We start from the raw sequence: 17,793 nt of genomic DNA, 5'->3' as shown, positions 1-17,793 counted from the left end.
GTCCCCCTGGAGCAACTCAGGGTTAAGTGTCTTGCTCAGGGACACAATGGTAGTAAGTGGGATTTGAACCTGGGTCTTCTGTTTCATAGGCGAGTGTCTAACCCACTAGGCCACTACCACCTTACCACATTTATATTATATTTACAGCATTTATCAGACGCCCTTATCCAGAGTGACTTACAATCCGTAGTTAAATTTTCAGCATTTACATTTTCAGACTTTTGGCATTTTTCAACAACAAACAAATAACAGCTGTTGACCAATATCCACCCACCACCCTCAGTCCCACCCGTCAAACAGCAAGAAGAGAAATAAATAAAAAAGAAAAGCAAAAAAACAAAACAAAAATAATATAAAAAAAGGGGAAGGGAAGCAGTCTTCTCTCAGTGTTGTAGTATTTTATTTGTATTAAGAAATGACATGTCTATGCTGAACTTAACCTGGATGATTTAACATAATCAATAAATGGTGACCATATCTCCTTGAACTTTTCCTGACGATTAGCTTGATTACATCGCAGTTTTTCCAACTGCCACATGGAGAGCATTTCCTTAATCCAACCATTGAAAGAGGGGGGCTTGTCTGATTTCCACAACAGAAGAATAAGTATTCTGGTCATTAATGAGGCGAAAGCTACCACCTTGGCTTGAGATATCATTGAGATATCTGGAGGGGGGACCCCAAAAATAGAAATGTATGGTGTTGGTTCAATTATTCTATTATATAAAGATGACAAGACTATGCAATTATTTTCCCAGAAATTGTACAATGACTGGCAGTTCCAGAACATATGGCCTAAAGTAGCTGGCCCTTGGTGACATCGTAGGCACTCCGAGCTGGTATTAGGAAACATTTTTGCTAGCTTATCTAATGAGTAGTGTAGGCAATGTAGCCATTTAATCTGGATCAAACATTGTCTAATACAGACCGAGGAGGTATGAATAGCTTCTAGGCACTGTTGCCAGGTCTCACCTGTAACTACAATGTTAAGATCCTGTTCCCATGCCACTTTAGTTTTCTCCCATGAGGGTGAATAAATGTTCTGGATCAGAGTATATAATTTTGATATATTGCCTCTCATAAAGGGGTCCAGAGCAAGAATTTCATCTTCAGCATTTTTAGCTGGTGAATGTAAAGATCTAAAGTGTTTGCTCACAAAACGTCTAATCTGTAGGAATCTATTGAAATGAGATTTGAGAATATTGTAACTTTTTTGTAATGTTTCGAAGTGTTCCTTCAGCAAAAAGGTCTTTGATAAAGATCAAGCAATTGTTGTGCCAGGTTTGAAATGCTGCATCTGTTCGGGGCGGTAAGAAAAGATGGTTATTCAAAAGGGGAGAAAACAATCTTAGTTGCTTTATACGAAAATGTTTCCTAAACTGGAGACAAATCTTAAGTGAGTGTTTTACTACAGGATTAAGGAGGCGTTGCTGCCCAATAGTAATACATGAAGTTGGCAAACCCATACCACCTGCTACTTTAGGCATTTCAAGGAAAATATTCCTCATCCGCGGGACAGATTTCTTCCACACAAATGAAGAAATGAAGAAAACTCCTTGAAGACAGACTTGGGTATTAAAATAGGAATAATTTGGAATAAATACAGAAAGCGTGGTAGGACTACCATATTAATGGTATTCACTCTTCCAGCCAAAGAAATGGGCTCATTTTAAATCTTCATTAGACCATTGTGAGAAATCGTTTTTTGTACGCTCAAGTAGAGTTTTAAAATTGCGCGCATAAAGGTCCTTATAAGGGGGACATTAATTCTCAGATAGGTAAATTCCACAACTGCTTAAATGGAAAGGAACTAAGATCCAGTGACATTGCTATCTGATTAACCTGCAAAATGGTGCTTTTAGAAAATTTCTGTTTATATCCTGAAATTAAACTTTATGACCGTAATAGTTCCATGAGGACTGGTATGGATTCTAAAGGGTTAGACAAATATATTAGAAGGTCATCTGCATAAAGTTACACCTTATGAGTTTTATTGAGCCTGGTTACACCTGTAATCCTCTCCTCTTTCCTAAAGGTAATCGCCCAAGACTCTATAGCTAAGTCAAAAAGGAAAGGTGACAGACAGTAACCCTGTCTTGTACCACGATGCAAAGGGAAATAATCTGATATTACAGAGTTAGTACGTACAGAGGCCAGTGGTGAATTATACATTATTTTAACCCATGATATAAATATCGGACCAAAACCAAATCTTTCCAAGACCTCAGATAAATATTCCCACTCAACCCGGTCAAACGCCTTTTCGGCATCTAAAGAGATAACGATTTCAGGCTGGAGAGTGGAGTGTGAAGAATATAATATATTGAACAAACGGTGCATATTAAGAATGATTGCCTGCCTGGTATAAACCTGTTTGGTCCAAGTCAATTATTTTAGGTATCACTTAGGAAGAAGACTTATTGGTCGGTATGAACCACATTTATGTGGGTCCTCATCTTTTTTTAGTAAAATCACTATGACTGCCTGGGTCATTGTACAGGGCAGTTTCTTGAATTGCTCATTTATGATTGTTGGCTGGTTTGATACAGTGCCATGCGTCATGTGGATCTCAGATATCATGTGGCTGGCCTGAATTTGTTTAAGCTGAGATAATAACCTGCTCATAGTATGTGCATCTAGTCTTCAAAAGCAGCCTTTCAGTCTCAGCAATAGAAAGATTGTTAAATTCTGCTTGCAGAAGCAGCCTGTCCTTGTACAACTCTGGATTAGAGGAACCAGCACATTTTTTGGACAGGTCCACTAGCTGGTGATTATGCATTTTCCTCACATGGGCTGTATATGAAATTATTTGTCCCCTAAGGAATGCTTTAAGTGTCAGGATTGACTGCACCTGGTCTTATTTCCCCTTTATTTCCCGTTTTTGGCCACCGCGCCATTGTTTATTTGTATTTATTTATTGTTTATTAATTAAACCCCTTTCCCAGCATGTCCCGCCTCTGCGCTTCTCTTCCCCGTCAGCTCGCAGTTGTGACATTAAGAGCATCCCAAATAGTGATGAAGGACATACCAGTTGTGAGATTGACATCAAGAAAGAAGTCAATTTGCTCTGAAATATGGTCTCAAAATGTTTTATAAGACAGCAGTAATGGGTTGAGGCGCCACATTCGACGAGTTGCGATGTTGCTAGGAAAGCACATATCGAGCTGCACAGGGGAGTGACCCGAGATCACGATAGGATGATATTGACTATTTGTGACGCAAGAGAGAAACCTTCTATCTATCAAAAAAAGTCTATTCTTGAGTATGAATGATGGACAGGTGAGAAAATTGAATATTGCTGGTGGGGTTAGTATACCTCCAGGGGTCAAACAATTTGTAGGATTCCATAAATGACAAAACAGCTGATGTTGACTTGGACACAATCTTGGACAGTGTGGGATTCGATCAGTCTAGATTTGGCTGCAGGACCAGGTTGAAGTCACCCCCCAGAACTAAGTGATATGTGTCTAGGTGTGGGAGCTTTGCAAAAAAGGTGCAAAAGAACTGTGGGTCATCCCAGTTGGGGGCCGTAGAAATTTGCTAAAACTACATTAAATCCACACAGCTTGCCTATAGCTTTCAGATGGGAAAAAACCCAACGTTTTATAGGATGGTGCAACCCTTTAATATTCCAGCTTACAAAACGCAGTGAGCCGAGCCCTGACCCGTTAAGACCAGCCATTTTGTGGATAGCCTAAGCAATCCCACACTGAGAAGGAGAAGGGGGAGGGAGAAAGAGAAAGTAAATAAATAAAACAATAATAAAAAAAATAATAAAAAGCCAACTTAAAACCCCAAAACCTATGCTGGCCCCCCATAAAGCGGGGGACCGCATCAACACTAATGAGCGATAAACATAGCACAACAGTGCTCAGGGTGAACTGCCATGCTCTAATAAGCACCACTGAGCAGTAACAGCAAAACAAAAAAAATTATGGCAATTATGGTAACATCATCAATAACAATAAACAGTCAGTAAGCAGTAATAACTGAGCACACCAATAAGTCAGCTCAAATTGAACATGTACCCAGTTTGGGTTTAATATTTTAACCAGAATTTTGTCAATCATGAATCAGACCAGTTTTACAGAAAATACCTAAATAGAGAATACTGTACTTCCTATATGTACAAGATAAATAACTTCAAAGGATCAGCTGACTTTCTTATTCAAAATGGGCGAAAAAGAAACCTGGATGTCCTTCAAAGCATCGAGGGATGAAGGCTCGGGCCTCCTCCGGAGAGGAGAATGTTTTCTCGGTATTCAGATGGGTGATTCTGAGTCGAGCAGGATACAGGATGCCGAACTTCACCCCCTCCATCCCGCAGAGCTGCCGTCTGACGTCATTAAATGCAGCCCGAGCCTTAGCTACTTTAGCCGTGAAGTCTGGGAAGACCGAGATGGACATGTCATTTATCTGGATACGATGCTTCTCTCTGGCAAGACGCAGGATATTTGCACAGTCCTGCGTCGTCACACTTATTTTGCAACATTTCAGTCAGTTTTGTAAGGCAATCTACTTCTTTCTGCAGACGTGTAACATCGTCAGTGCATGTCGAGAGGCTTTCTTCCATGTTGTTCACTTTAACGCTGAGTCCAGACAGCTCCGTAGTAACAGTATGCCTGTATTCCTTCAGCTCAGACCGGACCGCTCTTATGTCCGATTTAATAGAAGCCAGCTCACTCTCCAACACCGCCCGGACCTCGGTTTTTAAGGCATCAACCAAATCCACTCACAGCGTGGACAGAAGTTCAGCTTTAAAAGACTCAACATTAATCGCTAACGCGGCTGCGTGCATTCCAGCATCTTCAGTGCGGCCCTAAATGCCTAAAATGATACTATTTAAATCACGCTCGGCGGAGCTCCACACGGATGCATCTACTCCATAACACGCTCCTTGGCAGCTGCTTTTACCCATATCTCTCTAACAATTTACAGTCCCTGACAAAAGTCTTGTCGCTTGTGTACAAATTGACCTCAAGTGCTGCTGAAATATATTCTAATCAAGATTTTTTTTACAAGAAATGGCTCATTTTATTCCCAACAGCTTTTGTAATAATGTTTCAGTGCAAAACAAAACTGTCAAAAAGTATTCTAATATTCAAAGCTTGGTAAAGCCCATTGAGTCAATTGGCTCAAAGTCCAAGGGCAGACAATTTTCCACTGGAGCAGAGCTCCATGAAACCTGGTCACCTGAAGTCCTTGTGTCAACAGTTCATCAGATTCTGTCTCGAAATGGCCTCCATGGTCGAATCAGTGCCCAGAGGCCAGCACTAAACAAATGACAATTGAAAAACTGTGTGGTGTTTGCTAAGGCCCACAGCCTGCTAAATGGATTTAGCAGAAGATGGAGTTTTTAGATGAATGTTCTGCTGAATTACACCACAGTTGTCACAAATATTGCAGGAGACCTACTGGAGCCCGCATGGATCCAAAATTCACCCAGAAAACAGTGAAGTTTGGTGGCAGAAAAATCATGACCTGGGGTTACATCAAGTATGGGGGTGTGCGAGAGATCTGCAGGTTGGAAGGCAACAATAAATAATCTGAAATACCAAGAAATCTTAGGTACCTTTTATATTTCCAACCATAAAAGAGGCCAAATTCTGCAGCAGGATGGTGCTCCATAACAAAGTTCCTTAAGGTGTAGAAGATCCAGATGCTCCAGGATTGGCCAGCCCAGTCACCAGACATGAACATCATTGTGCATGTGTGGGGTAGGATGAAAGAGGAAGCACGGAAGATGAAATCAAAGAATATTGATGAACTCTGGGAGGCATGCAAGACTGCTTTCTTTGCTGTTCCTGATGACTTAATAAATAAATTGTATGAATCCTTGCCAAACCGCATGGATGCAGTCCTTCAAGCTCATGGAACTCATACAAGATATTAAAAAATAAGATATTAAATCTTACAGTACTACTCAAACTGCTGACATATTTTTGTATTTGCAGTACATTTGTTCAATTTCTGTAGAGGCAACAACATTTTTGACTTGCCAAAATTTGACCTTTCAATCTTTTTTCAGTTAAACTAATTCATTTCAATGCATTAAACATAATTTGGTAGGGTTTTAGCTTTTCTTATGAGTTATTTCTAACACCAACTGATTAATTAAAGTCAGGTTAATAGCAGGTGTTTCTCCAAAATAGATAAGCAACAAGACTTTTGTCAGGGACTGTATATTACGAGTTGTTGTAGTCCCTTTTTATTCTATGTCTATTTTGTGCACATCTGTAACCCTTTAGCTGACAATAGACAATTTAAAATACATCCTGCAATGAGGACAACTATACTCAAGCCCTTTTAAAAAAAGAGAAAATAAACATTACATTTTTAGTTAACATTGTTGGTTGAGATTCTGTGAGAATCTGTTGGTCGTATGCTCCCACGTTTTCTGTGCGGCTGGCTGTGTTTTTGTGTCCCGTCTCTTTTAGATTGGCTCGGAAGTGGAGCAGTGGATGTGCCGCAGCGCGGTGGGGAGGGAGCTATGGCTCCGTTGGGTGCAGTGACAATGGAGGTGAGGGGATGAGGTTGGGGTGGACCAGGGAAGAGGAGAACAGGAAGACGGCTGGCTTGAGGACGGTCCAGGAGCGTGTGGTGGATGGGAGGGCGTCTTGGGTAGCAGGAAGGTGGGGTAACATATAGTATTGTCGTGGTCTAAGGGTAGAATGAGTCAGGTGTTTGTAAAGAAGGCTAGCGTCTCTGGGAATTAAATAAAACAAAGAGCAGGCAGTGTCCCCCTGGCCAACTGACTTTACACTTACATTTACGGCATTTAGCAGACGCCCTTATCCAGAGCGACTTACAATCAGTATTTACAGGGACAGTCCCCCTGGAGCAACTTAGGGTTAAGTGTCTTGCTCAGGGACACTTTTATTCTGGGTGCTGCATGCTCTCACTTCTGTTTCTGGGTCGCTGTCTCCCCGGCTGATCTTGCTCCCTCTGGTGGGCTGGAGGTGGTACATTGGCCCAAGTATCTAGTTAAACTCCAGTGTGTGTGTATATATACTTATTGTTTAACCTATGTAATGTATAGAATGTCATAATGATGCAAAATAATAGTAATAATCATCATAATAATAATCTATTCATGGCATGAAACTAAGTCACTTTTCATAACCACTTGTTACTACATGAGTTTCTATTATTATAGTTATTTGTTAATTTGTACATATTAGTTAAAAAGTCATAATTTAAATTATTAGCTATATTTTGATGTTTTGTTTATAATATTCAGTCATTTTTCTAACAAAAGAATTTCTATTAAGATATAAATTCCTTACCTTATCATATCTTAATAAAACATCTTACCATGCAAAGACAATACAATTCTCGGTTTATTCTATGATCATATATTTAATGTTTCTACCAAAATATTGCCTGCATAAATGATTTTGTAAAAGGTTTATGCTAGATGCCCTTCCTGATGCAGCCCCCCTCATTTACCTGGGCTTGGAACTGGCACCATGAAACACACATTCACATGTTTCCTGAGTAGCTGTGCCTCTACCAAAATATGTTTTTTTTAAATGCATAGTATTATTGCATTCCTTTTTGATATACATACAGTTGTGGCCAAAGGATTTGAGAATGACACAAATACTGGTTTTCAAAAAGTGTGCTACTTCCGTTTTTATAATGGTCATTTGCATATAATTTTATGAAGAGTGATGAGATGAATTGCAAAGTCTCTCAGAAGGCTTCAGGATCCCCAAGAAACTCTCGCAAGTGCAAGGACCGTGTCCTGAAGATGATTCAACTGTAGGATCGTGTGCCACCAGTGCAGAGCTTGCTCAGGAATGGAAGCAGGCAGGTGTGAGTGCATCTGCACACACAGTGAGGTGGAGACTTTTGGATAAAGGCCTGGTGTCAGGAAGCACAGCAAAGAAGAGTCTTCTCTCCCAGAAAAACTTCAGGACTTATATTCTGCAAAAAGTACAGATCGTTTTTTCTGTAATGAAGAATCTTTCCAATTGTTTGGGGCATCTGAAAAAATTATTGTATGTAGCCCTGGGAACAAAACATTGAAAACTCCCTGGACTTTAATCAAATTGAGAACTTGTAGTCAATCCTCAAGAGATGGGTGGACAAACAAAAGCCCACAAAATCTGACAAACTGATTATGAAGGAATTTAAAAAGAAGTTGATTGACATCAGGCCTGGGCGAATTGCAGAGGTCTTGAAAAAAAGGGCCAACCCTGCAAAATTGATTCTTTGCATAAAGAATCCGGCAGTGGCTACTCCGGAGTTTAATGTGTGTCCTGTGTAATGTTCCCTGATTGTTATCACCTGTGTATCATTGTATAAAACTATCCTGTTCATGTCTGTTTGCCGTCATATTCGGACGCAGCCAACAGCGCCCTGCTGAGATCCAGGGAGCAGTGGTTCATTGGTTTCATGTATGGATTCCAGCGATGCACCTCCGGTTCCCCGCCATGATCCATGTCATGTTTTTATCGGTTCCCCAAGAGTGACACTGCTCCAGGGGGACTGTCCCTGTAACTACTGATTGTAAGTCGCTCTGGATAAGGGCGTCTGATAAATGCCATAAATGTAAATGTAAATGTAAAATGTCTCCGCGGCCTACGAAAACTAACGAAAGTGAAAGTGAAAGTGAAGTGATTGTCACATGTGATACACAGCATCACAGCACACGGTGCACACAGTGAAATTTGTCCTCTGCATTTAACCCATCACCCTGAGTGAGCAGTGGGCAGCCATGACCGGCGCCCGGGGAGCAGTGTGTGGGGACGGTGCTTTGCTCAGTGGCACCTCAGTGGCACCTTGGCGGATCGGGATTCGAACCGGCAACCTTCTGATTACGAGGCCGCTTCCTCGTAATCAGCGAGGAGTACCGACGAAATTCGTGCGACCGGGCTTAACCCTGAGTGTCTCCAGGGGGACTGTCCCTGAAACTACTGATTGTAAGTTGCTCTGGATAAGGGTGTCTGATAAATGATGTCAATGTAAATGTAAGGTAAATATAAATTTCAATTATTTTCTAGTCTTTTCTTCAGACATTACGTCAGCTTTTTTCAATTATTAGACTCCTTCATCAATTATACATTTCACTATCACTCTCTCCCTTGCCTGCAACCCTTAAGCTTGTTGTGTGTGTGTGTGTGTGTGTGTGTGTGTGTGTGTGTGCATGCACTCAGGTTACAAAGCATTGATTGGTGAGTGGAGCAAAAACACAGTTAGTCCCAGCAAGTAGTCCCTCCTCCATTGCATTGCACATCTACACCAAGCCAAGAGACATACAACTACTACAGCACTGAACTGCTTGATTCTGAATAACTGCATTCATAAACAGATATTTTGTTAATCAAAAAGTAATGTTTGCTCATAATTATCCTCTAATACAATAGTTCCCTACCCTTTTCCCTTAAGCCCCCCTGCCTGTGTCCAGGATAAGCACCCCCAACACCAATTCCTTCCCACATACATACATTAAAATAATTAAATGATTAAATAAAATCTTTTATTTACAAACAAACAGCAATAATAGTATTTTGTTCTTATTCTCCTTGTTTTACACAGCAGAGTCTATATTAAAGTTGTATTTGGTAATTAGACCGGACTCGGCTGTTATGCTCTATGTTGCATTTGAATATATGACAGTCACACAGTCAGTGCTGCGAAATGGCACAGTACAGCATGATTTTCATACAGCCATGACCCAGTGAGCTCTTGCAATGTACAGCTTTTTGAAAGCTCGGCCACGACTAAGAGGGAAAGGAAAGGTGCAGTTTTAAAATATATTCAGCAGATGCTTGCCTCCGTTTCACCTCCTCAGCGTCTCTCATGTGATAATTAAAATGCTGGTGAGTTGCAAAACAAATGAACATTTCATTAAAAAAATGTAATAAAGTAAATTTAAAACATGCAAAACACTTAAACCAATCACTGAAAAAAATTACAAGCAGCGAATCATGTGGAAAGTTCTTTATACAGCAAATATTTATATTTAATATAATAATAATATATTTTTGGTAACCTCAGAACAGATACTGTGTCCTTCCCTGTGATCTCTGGGACCCCAGCTTCTGAACCACTGCCCTAATAGGTGTAATAATTCCAACTTATTGTGAATATGAATGCCTCTTGTCTGAACATGTTCTTTACAAATATGTTAAAGATATAATACTACTAACTTTACTTATAATAACAAAAAGAATATAAAGAAGACACAAAATGCTTTATACACAAAACTTGCCTGGTCACTTGTGTTCGTGTGTTGAAATCCAGGGAGCGCATGGACTTCAGGACCTCGATGCAGCCCATATACTGTAGAAATAGCAGTGATACAGTTATTCTCTGGGCTCTCCTTATTCTCTTCCTGCCCTTCCTGAATGATTAATGGATTGCCCTCAGATCTTTAGAAGCCAATGCTCAGGTTTTAATGACAATAGAAATTTCTTGCATTGTATTCACAATTCAAATTGGATCGCTATTGTTAACACCCACGGCATCTGCAAAAAGCCTTGGGGTTTGGATAGATAACAAACTGAGTTTGAACCATCATGTTGCTGCGATCTCCAGATCCTGCAGGTTCACTCTCTACAACATTCGCAAGATTCGGCCTTTTCTCTCACAACAGGCTACGCAGCTCCTCGTCCAGGCAATGGTCATCTCCAAACTCGACTACTGTAACTCTCTCCTGGCTGGAGCCTCTGCAGTCACCATAAAACCACTCCAGATGGTCCAAAATATGGCAGCCCGTCTCATCTTCAATCAGCCAAAATACAACCATGTTACACCTCTTCTTACCTCCCTCCACTGGCTCCCGGTAGCTGCTCGCATTGAGTTCAAATCCTTGATGCTTGCCTACAGGGCTGTAAATGGAACTGCGCCCTCCTACATCAACACACTACTACCTAGATACACTCCTACACGCTCTCTCAGATCGGCAAACGAAAGGAGACTAAAAATTCCTTCTTCACGGGGTCTCCGATTCCAATCATGTCTGTTCTCCGTTGTTGTCCCTGGCTGGTGGAACAACCTGCCCTCCTCCACACGACTAGCCGAGACTATCACCACTTTTAAGAAGAAGGTGAAAACCCTCTTATTCCAAAAATATTACAGACAAATTTAACACATACACATGCATACACATTTAACAAACAAATACAAAATGTATAAATACATTATAATTTTTCTTAGTCTAGCACCCAACACTCTCCGCGCATGTTCTTCAATGACAAGTCTAAGCCTTATCAGGGCTCTTAGTTTGTATACTTGATATTCTATAGAAATCGAACGAGAATTGCTGGTGTCTTCCCATTGTAAGTCGCTTTGGATAAAAGCGTCTGCCAAATAAAGTAAAGTAAAGTAAAGTGAAGTAACATTATTTTCTTTTTTGAGTTTGTAGTCTGCTTACTGATCTCATTGTGCAATTCTTAATGTGTCAAAAGGACTGTTAATTGGCTCAGAAGGCTCAGTTCTCTATAACATTAAAAACAAACACAGAAAGAAATACCAAATGCAAATGCCAAATTTGTAATTTGATTAATGTTTGTATGGCAGCATGCAAGGTAAGCTGTCATTGCTGTTTTTAAATATATAAGAAAAACAGTGTGTGTGTGCAAGATATACACTGTAACCTGGTGCCCCACCAGGTAGTGCCATGTCTCTGTTGTGTTATTACATCTAGTGATGTTCCATATGTTCACAATTATCATTCAAATTTATTTCATGCTCCCTCACTGATGGTCTCTTGTGTGCATAGGTCATGTGTACGTCTATAGTGTTCCCTTTTAAGCTCAGACCTTGCCTGAGAGTGATTACAGGGTCCATTGAGCAAGTCCATTGAGCCCATGTTGCTTCATTATTATTAAACTTTAATTATGTTGTGAATCTGTGGCATGACAGAAGTAGCAACCGTCAAAGGAAATGCAGTCAACAAAAACTGAGAAATAAAGTTTTTGGGTCCACTCAACCCACCGGCTCAGTGAAAACCCTGCTAGAAAGTCATGAAAACAAGTCAAACCTCTCCACTGTCCCAGAAACCCTTACAATCCCAAAGCAGCTTGTCTAGCTGGACTCTAATGAGGACTAGTGGTTTTATAATTATCTGGGATGAATGGGAACTTGAGGAAGACGAGGACTTAACTGCTTTCTGGGCCAACCTTCTCCATAAAATCCTGGGAGTTCTGCAGCTGCAGCTTTGGGATGTATAAAAATGAATGTTGTTGTTTTTTATCTCTATTTCTTACGGCAGCAACGGGAGGTCGCTCATAAACCACAATTTGAGAAGTGCTCTCAAAAACACTACCTCTTCTCCTACTCTGCACCACCCTTCCAGTGGGGTAGAGTACCTGTCATGTATATTAGAGAACACTAACAACTCAGCCCACTTCTAATTAATGACTACCACACTCTATATACATTACCACTGAAAAACAGCAAAAGAAGCAGGTGTTCCTTGTCCACTGTTCAGTTTTGATTAATCTCCTCTGTTGTATGCTTGCCTTTTTTGGATTGACCTCACCTCACGGTGACTCTTTTTGGGTTTTTGAATTTGCAGTGTTTGTCTCGTCTGCATTTTTACCCAAGTATTTTACTTCGCTACATTTACATTTACAGCATTTATCAGACGCCCTTATCCAAAGCGGCTTACAATCAGTAGTTACCCAAAAAAAGAACAAAATAAGAAAAGCCAATCAAAAAATAGCACTATTGTATCTGGGCAATATTTTATCGATAAAGATGTGTTGATAGAACGTTCTGTTTTTATTCTTCGTCGGTGTTGCGTTTGTTCCGTTTCAGTCACGCCCCCTCCCGAGCCTTTTAACTACATGCAGCACTGAACACGCAGTGATGACGTCATGTGTTGTGGCGAGAGCAGCTATCGGTAGCAGAGCAGCCCAGCTGGTAGCATTTAGCTAATTAGCTGGGTTGCTAGGCTACTGATAGCAAGTCCACCCCAACCATCAGCCAACGCAGCAGCAGCACTACCACTGTGTATGTGTGCTTAAAGTCTTGCTTAACCTCCTCGTGTGTTTTGATGGACAGTGCTGAGCAAGAAAACGTGACAGGAGGGAGCTTCTCCACCGGAGCTTCTCAAAGTGGCAGTAGCTGCTAATGACTGTGGCTACAGCTCATGTAGCTTTAGCCCTCAGGCTATTCCATCTCCCTACACAGGCGTGAGGTGTTGCCAGTGCCTGTTTTCTACTGTGGCTAAACAGTGGATTTTGAGAACGGGCTGGATTGGCCCTTTTTATTAAGCATTTGTTACAAGTTTTTTTTCTTACAAGTTTCATTTTGCATCTTAAATGTTAAGATATCATTTTAAGTGTTCATTGTGACTAGACTTATGTTTACATTTTAATTATTTAATTTTTCCATGGTTGACATTTGTCTTAACTGAGGGCATTTATGATCAAAGGAAGGTTAAGTTTAAAATAAAATGTTTAAATGTAATTTTCTGCGTAAACTTGTGAAAACCTCAAGTAAACCTTGTTTCATGTTGTCATTCTGGGGTGTTGTGTGTAGAATTCTGAGGGGGGGGGGGGGTTAATTTAATGCATTTTGGAATAAGTCTGCAAAAAAGTGATACTTTCTGGATGCACTGTATATACTTTTTGCATGTGTATTTCATACATTGCTCACTGAACAAGAGCTTTATAGCCTAATACTGTAGTGTTCTCTGGGGCAGGGCACTTTATTGCATTTCTTATGTTAGCTGTCAGTGTGCTCATTTGTCAGTAAAGACAACTGATAAATTTATGTTTGCTATAGAAAGAACAAAAAGCACAGTTTGTTAATGAGGAATCATTAAACATTTACACAGTTTTGAGTACTTTGATTTTGGCTTTATTTTCTCTTTTTTTATTGTAATGTTTCAGATGGACCATACAATTTAGAATTTGGTACTTTTGTGGCCAACGATGCTTAATAATGTTTTATGGGGTGGTCTGAACATAGAAACTAAATTCTAAATCAAGTATTTTTTTTACTTTTACTCAAGAAGATTTTTAAATGGGTTCTTTTACTTTATACTTTTACTTAATACAATTTTTTCAGTACATTGCCAAGCCAAGTGCCCCAGCCCAGTTTCTGTGAATTGCTCATGCACTCCAGCCACTCCAGCAAACATGTCCACGGCAGTGCCCCCATGTTTTCCACCACATCTGACAGATGCTCAACAACTTCAGTTATCATAATATTATGGCTGATTGGTGTATATTAGTGTAGGGTGTGAAAACATTATAAAATTCAAGATAGTCTTTGCTTTTTGCTGCTAGACAGGGCAGTGGAGAAACTGCCTTCTTCACTACTGCATGTGATACTAATGACTTAGTGATTTTGACTAAATTAAATTGGAAGTAGAAATGAATGATGCTTGTGTATCTGTGTAACTGAGTTAGAAGCATCTTTCTGGGTCATGCTGGGTTTTACAGAGGGGTTGTCATAAACATGCCCTAAAGGTGGCACATTTTATATGTGACATTAGGCAGATTATTTATTTTTCACTATTATTAGCCATTTGCTTCTTAGTTCACAGTTATATGCACTGTTATTCTCCTACCAATAATCTTACACCCTCCATTGCAAATTATACATTTCTATACACTCCAAAACAGTTTATAACAAATAAGTACAATGTAAATAACGATACAACTGGTCCCTTACCCTGATGATGTATGACGCTCCAGAAGTAATGATCTTCTTGTCTGGGTGTAGCCACCCCTGGGAAGGTTTGTGAAAAAAGCTGCCCTTCTGAGAAAATTCGTCCCCCCCAAACCACATGCCCTCCAGCCTTGCCCGTCGGCTCATGCCTGTTCTGGTTCCTCCACTGGGACCTCCCAAAACATCTGTTGAAATGCCTGTACTCAAGCTGTGGCTGCTGGCAGACCCCACTGCTGCCCTGTGTCTTCCAAGAGCCTGCAGAGAACAGGGGGTGACACATACTGGATCACATGAATTCAGCACAGCCACAAGGCTTGCAACTGGCCCGCTGATCCCTGATACACCACCTCTAGCCCCATTGGCCCCACAACCATTTCTTGAATCAGTGTTATCTCCCCATGCTCTGCTTGAGTCTTTGTTGCTGCTTGAGCTGGAGGGGCTGCGGCTTAGCAGAGAGTTAGAGAATTTCCACTGAGGCATCTTGGGGATGAGCATGCAGAAGGTAGTGGTTCCATCTTGCTCCCCATCCAGGCAAGGCGAGTCAGCCAGGTTTGGGGCAGAGGAGGCAGAGTCACCCTGAGCTCCATTGGGGGTACGGTCCATGGACGGCAAGGAGAGGCTGGGGCTGGAGGATGCTACAACTGGTGTGGCCACCACTTTGCCACTCATGGCTAAGCTCTGAAACAGGTCGTCTGAGGAGGAGGTCACAGAGTCGTTGCGGAAGCGACCATACTTTGGCTTAAGAAGCATACCCGGAGGAGCAACCCTCAAGCAAAGGAGAGGAATGAATAGAGCACTAAAGAAGGAAAAAGGCAGAGGAGGGGTTGGGGGTTGGGAAAGAGGAAGGGGAAGGGGGGAGAGATAAGAATAGAAGGAGCGATGCAGACAGACAAGGCAGAAAAAAACGTTTCTTCTGTTGCAAATGAAAAATTTCTGAATCCTTTTTTCTGAAGAATGATCGTCCTGTCCTTTCCTACTTTCTTTCCTGCAGCAATTCCACCCATGCGCTGTTTCCTTTCTGAATGCTGGCTCTTTCTCTTGCCACTCCCTCCCCCAGACTCTCTCTTACTCCCTCTCTCTTGGTGATGTCATTCTTTATCAGTCCAGCATAGCCAAGCTGCTCTCTGACTGCATTAGCGGACACACATACACTATCTACCCCCACCAGCTCTATTCATACACACATAAAGACAGTCAGAAACATGCGAAAAAGGAAGTGATTACATTTTAAATTGATATAGTTCAGAAATTGGAATGTACTGATGTATTAAACGTACTAAACGTACATTTTGAAATTTATCAAGAGCATTTGCAGACAATACAATTATTTTTATATCTTAAAAATCCCAATACCTGATGATTTAACTTAAGTGCAGTCCCATGCTCTTCATTATTCACTCAATCGAAATAGATCATTAAAAGGAATAAGACTATTAACATTCTAAAACACGTCTGCAATACACCCAGCTTTATGAATAGCCTACTTCTATATTGTGCATGCAGGAAATGCAGGAAACAGGAAATACTATGCCACCTCCCTTGTCATACTGAGAAACCTTGTGGTTTCTCAGTTCTTAAGTACAATAGTCAAAAAACATTCAGAGAATCAGAAATGTAATATAATCATTAAATGTGTGTTGAACTGTTCTGAGGAAACCGGTATGTTTGTTGCTTTTCATTGGTGAAAATGGACTCTTTGTATGTGTGGGTTCATCTCTATTTCAGTATGTATGTATATTTTAGTGTGTGTAACCTATTTATCTTTTAGAACTAGAGCTCAAACTGGTCTAGTCAGTGAGAAAAATTAAAGTGCCTCGTACATCTCTGCAACCGTAACCCTAATGCCCAGATAAACCACATAACCAATAGATGGCAGCTCAGACTCCAGCCATAGCCATTGGCACAGCCATTAGTCACCAGTTTTTTTAAAGTGGTTGGGCAGATAGTCAAGAAACCAATGACTATGCTGAGTGAGATCCAGAGCTCCTTTGCGCTTAAAGAAGAACATACAGAAGGATGAACATCAATGCAACACTTAACACAGTATGGTAGAGAGGCCTGCTGGAAGTACACTTTGATTATGGCACATAGAAGCACCCCAATGATGTTATCTGCTGATCTCACCACCATATGCAGGCACTGGTGGTTTGAATATTTTGGTTTTCCTTGTAATCATACAATAAGAACAGCAGAATGCCTCTCATCTGAGTGACATATTTTGAAGTTATATCCAAATGTGCATGCTGCTGTTGTCTGTCTTGTCTTGTCTTCTTTTATCTTTCTTGAAATGGGAATCAGACTGTTCTTATTATATGTTGTTAAGTACCAGAATAAGAATTGCGTTTGATGGCCAATTATGTGAGTGAACACATACAAGGAATTTGATTCCTGTTGATGCCATCTCTCAAGGACAGTATAAAGGACACAACAATATACAATATAGTAAAAATATACACAGAAAAATACAAAGATTACAGGAAAACCACAGTGTACAGAAGAGTTGACTTTTTTGACCTGCTGGCTTCTGGCAGACGATATAGGAGCCTGCATACTAGGACCAGCCAACACAGTAACAATTTATCTCTCTCTCTCTCTCTCTCTCTCTCTACTAGACAAATGGGGCATTGGGCAGGAATCGGATGAGGGGGAGAAATGACAAAAACATTGAATTCAACATTAAAAAGGAAAGGTTATCTTTATTGTTTTTTTACATTCTCTTTTGAAGTGAAGAGGCGAATCTACTGTATATTTGTATAGAGTACATGTTATACAAAATCATTGTCCTTACCATGTTCTAAACTTATTGAAATCTCACCTCAAGAGTACAAAAACATATTACAATTTTTTTTTTTAAGTCAAACAAAGCCAAAAGATAAAGTGGAAAAGTAAGTGCACCCTTGCTGCTTCAAAAGGATTTAAGAGGGTAACTTGCAACTAGGACTGTTCGGGTCACAAGGGGAATCCGGTGACGCACTTGCAGCCATACTATGGGTGGGGGGACAAGCCATCGTACCGGGAGAGGACACTGGACGCGTTTGGTCGGTGAGGGAGAGACTGGTGGGGAATTAGGATGGGGAGGAAGCAGTGGATGCGCTGTAGCGCAGCGGGGAGTGAGGAGAACCAGAAGACAGTGGGTTTCAGGATGGTCCGGGAGCATGG

General features: G+C 40.8%; 1 protein-coding gene across 4 annotated transcripts in view; it reads right to left on the bottom strand.

Annotated features, from left to right (window-relative positions):
• Positions 1-16,124, bottom strand: part of shc2 (SHC (Src homology 2 domain containing) transforming protein 2) — a 55,727-nt gene extending 39,603 nt beyond the window's left edge. For 2 of the 4 annotated variants that reach the window (XM_029000389.1, XM_029000390.1), the window contains exons 1-2: positions 14,638-15,693; positions 10,220-10,290 (exon numbers count right to left, since the gene is read on the bottom strand). In XM_029000389.1, coding sequence (XP_028856222.1) covers positions 10,220-10,290; positions 14,638-15,384 — 818 coding nt within the window. In that variant the 5' untranslated portion in view covers positions 15,385-15,693. Of the gene's footprint in view, positions 1-10,219; positions 10,291-14,637; positions 15,694-15,987 lie in introns of those variants that run through there. The other 2 variants (XM_029000393.1, XM_029000391.1) reach the window with 2 other exon arrangements.
• Between the last annotated feature and the right edge of the window lie 1,669 nt (positions 16,125-17,793).

Source organism: Denticeps clupeoides, chromosome 13, assembly GCF_900700375.1.
Source record: "Denticeps clupeoides chromosome 13, fDenClu1.1, whole genome shotgun sequence".
NCBI lineage: Eukaryota > Metazoa > Chordata > Actinopteri > Clupeiformes > Denticipitidae > Denticeps > Denticeps clupeoides.
Note: the sequence above shows the minus strand (reverse complement) of the source record. Positions and strands in the feature narration are given on the sequence as shown.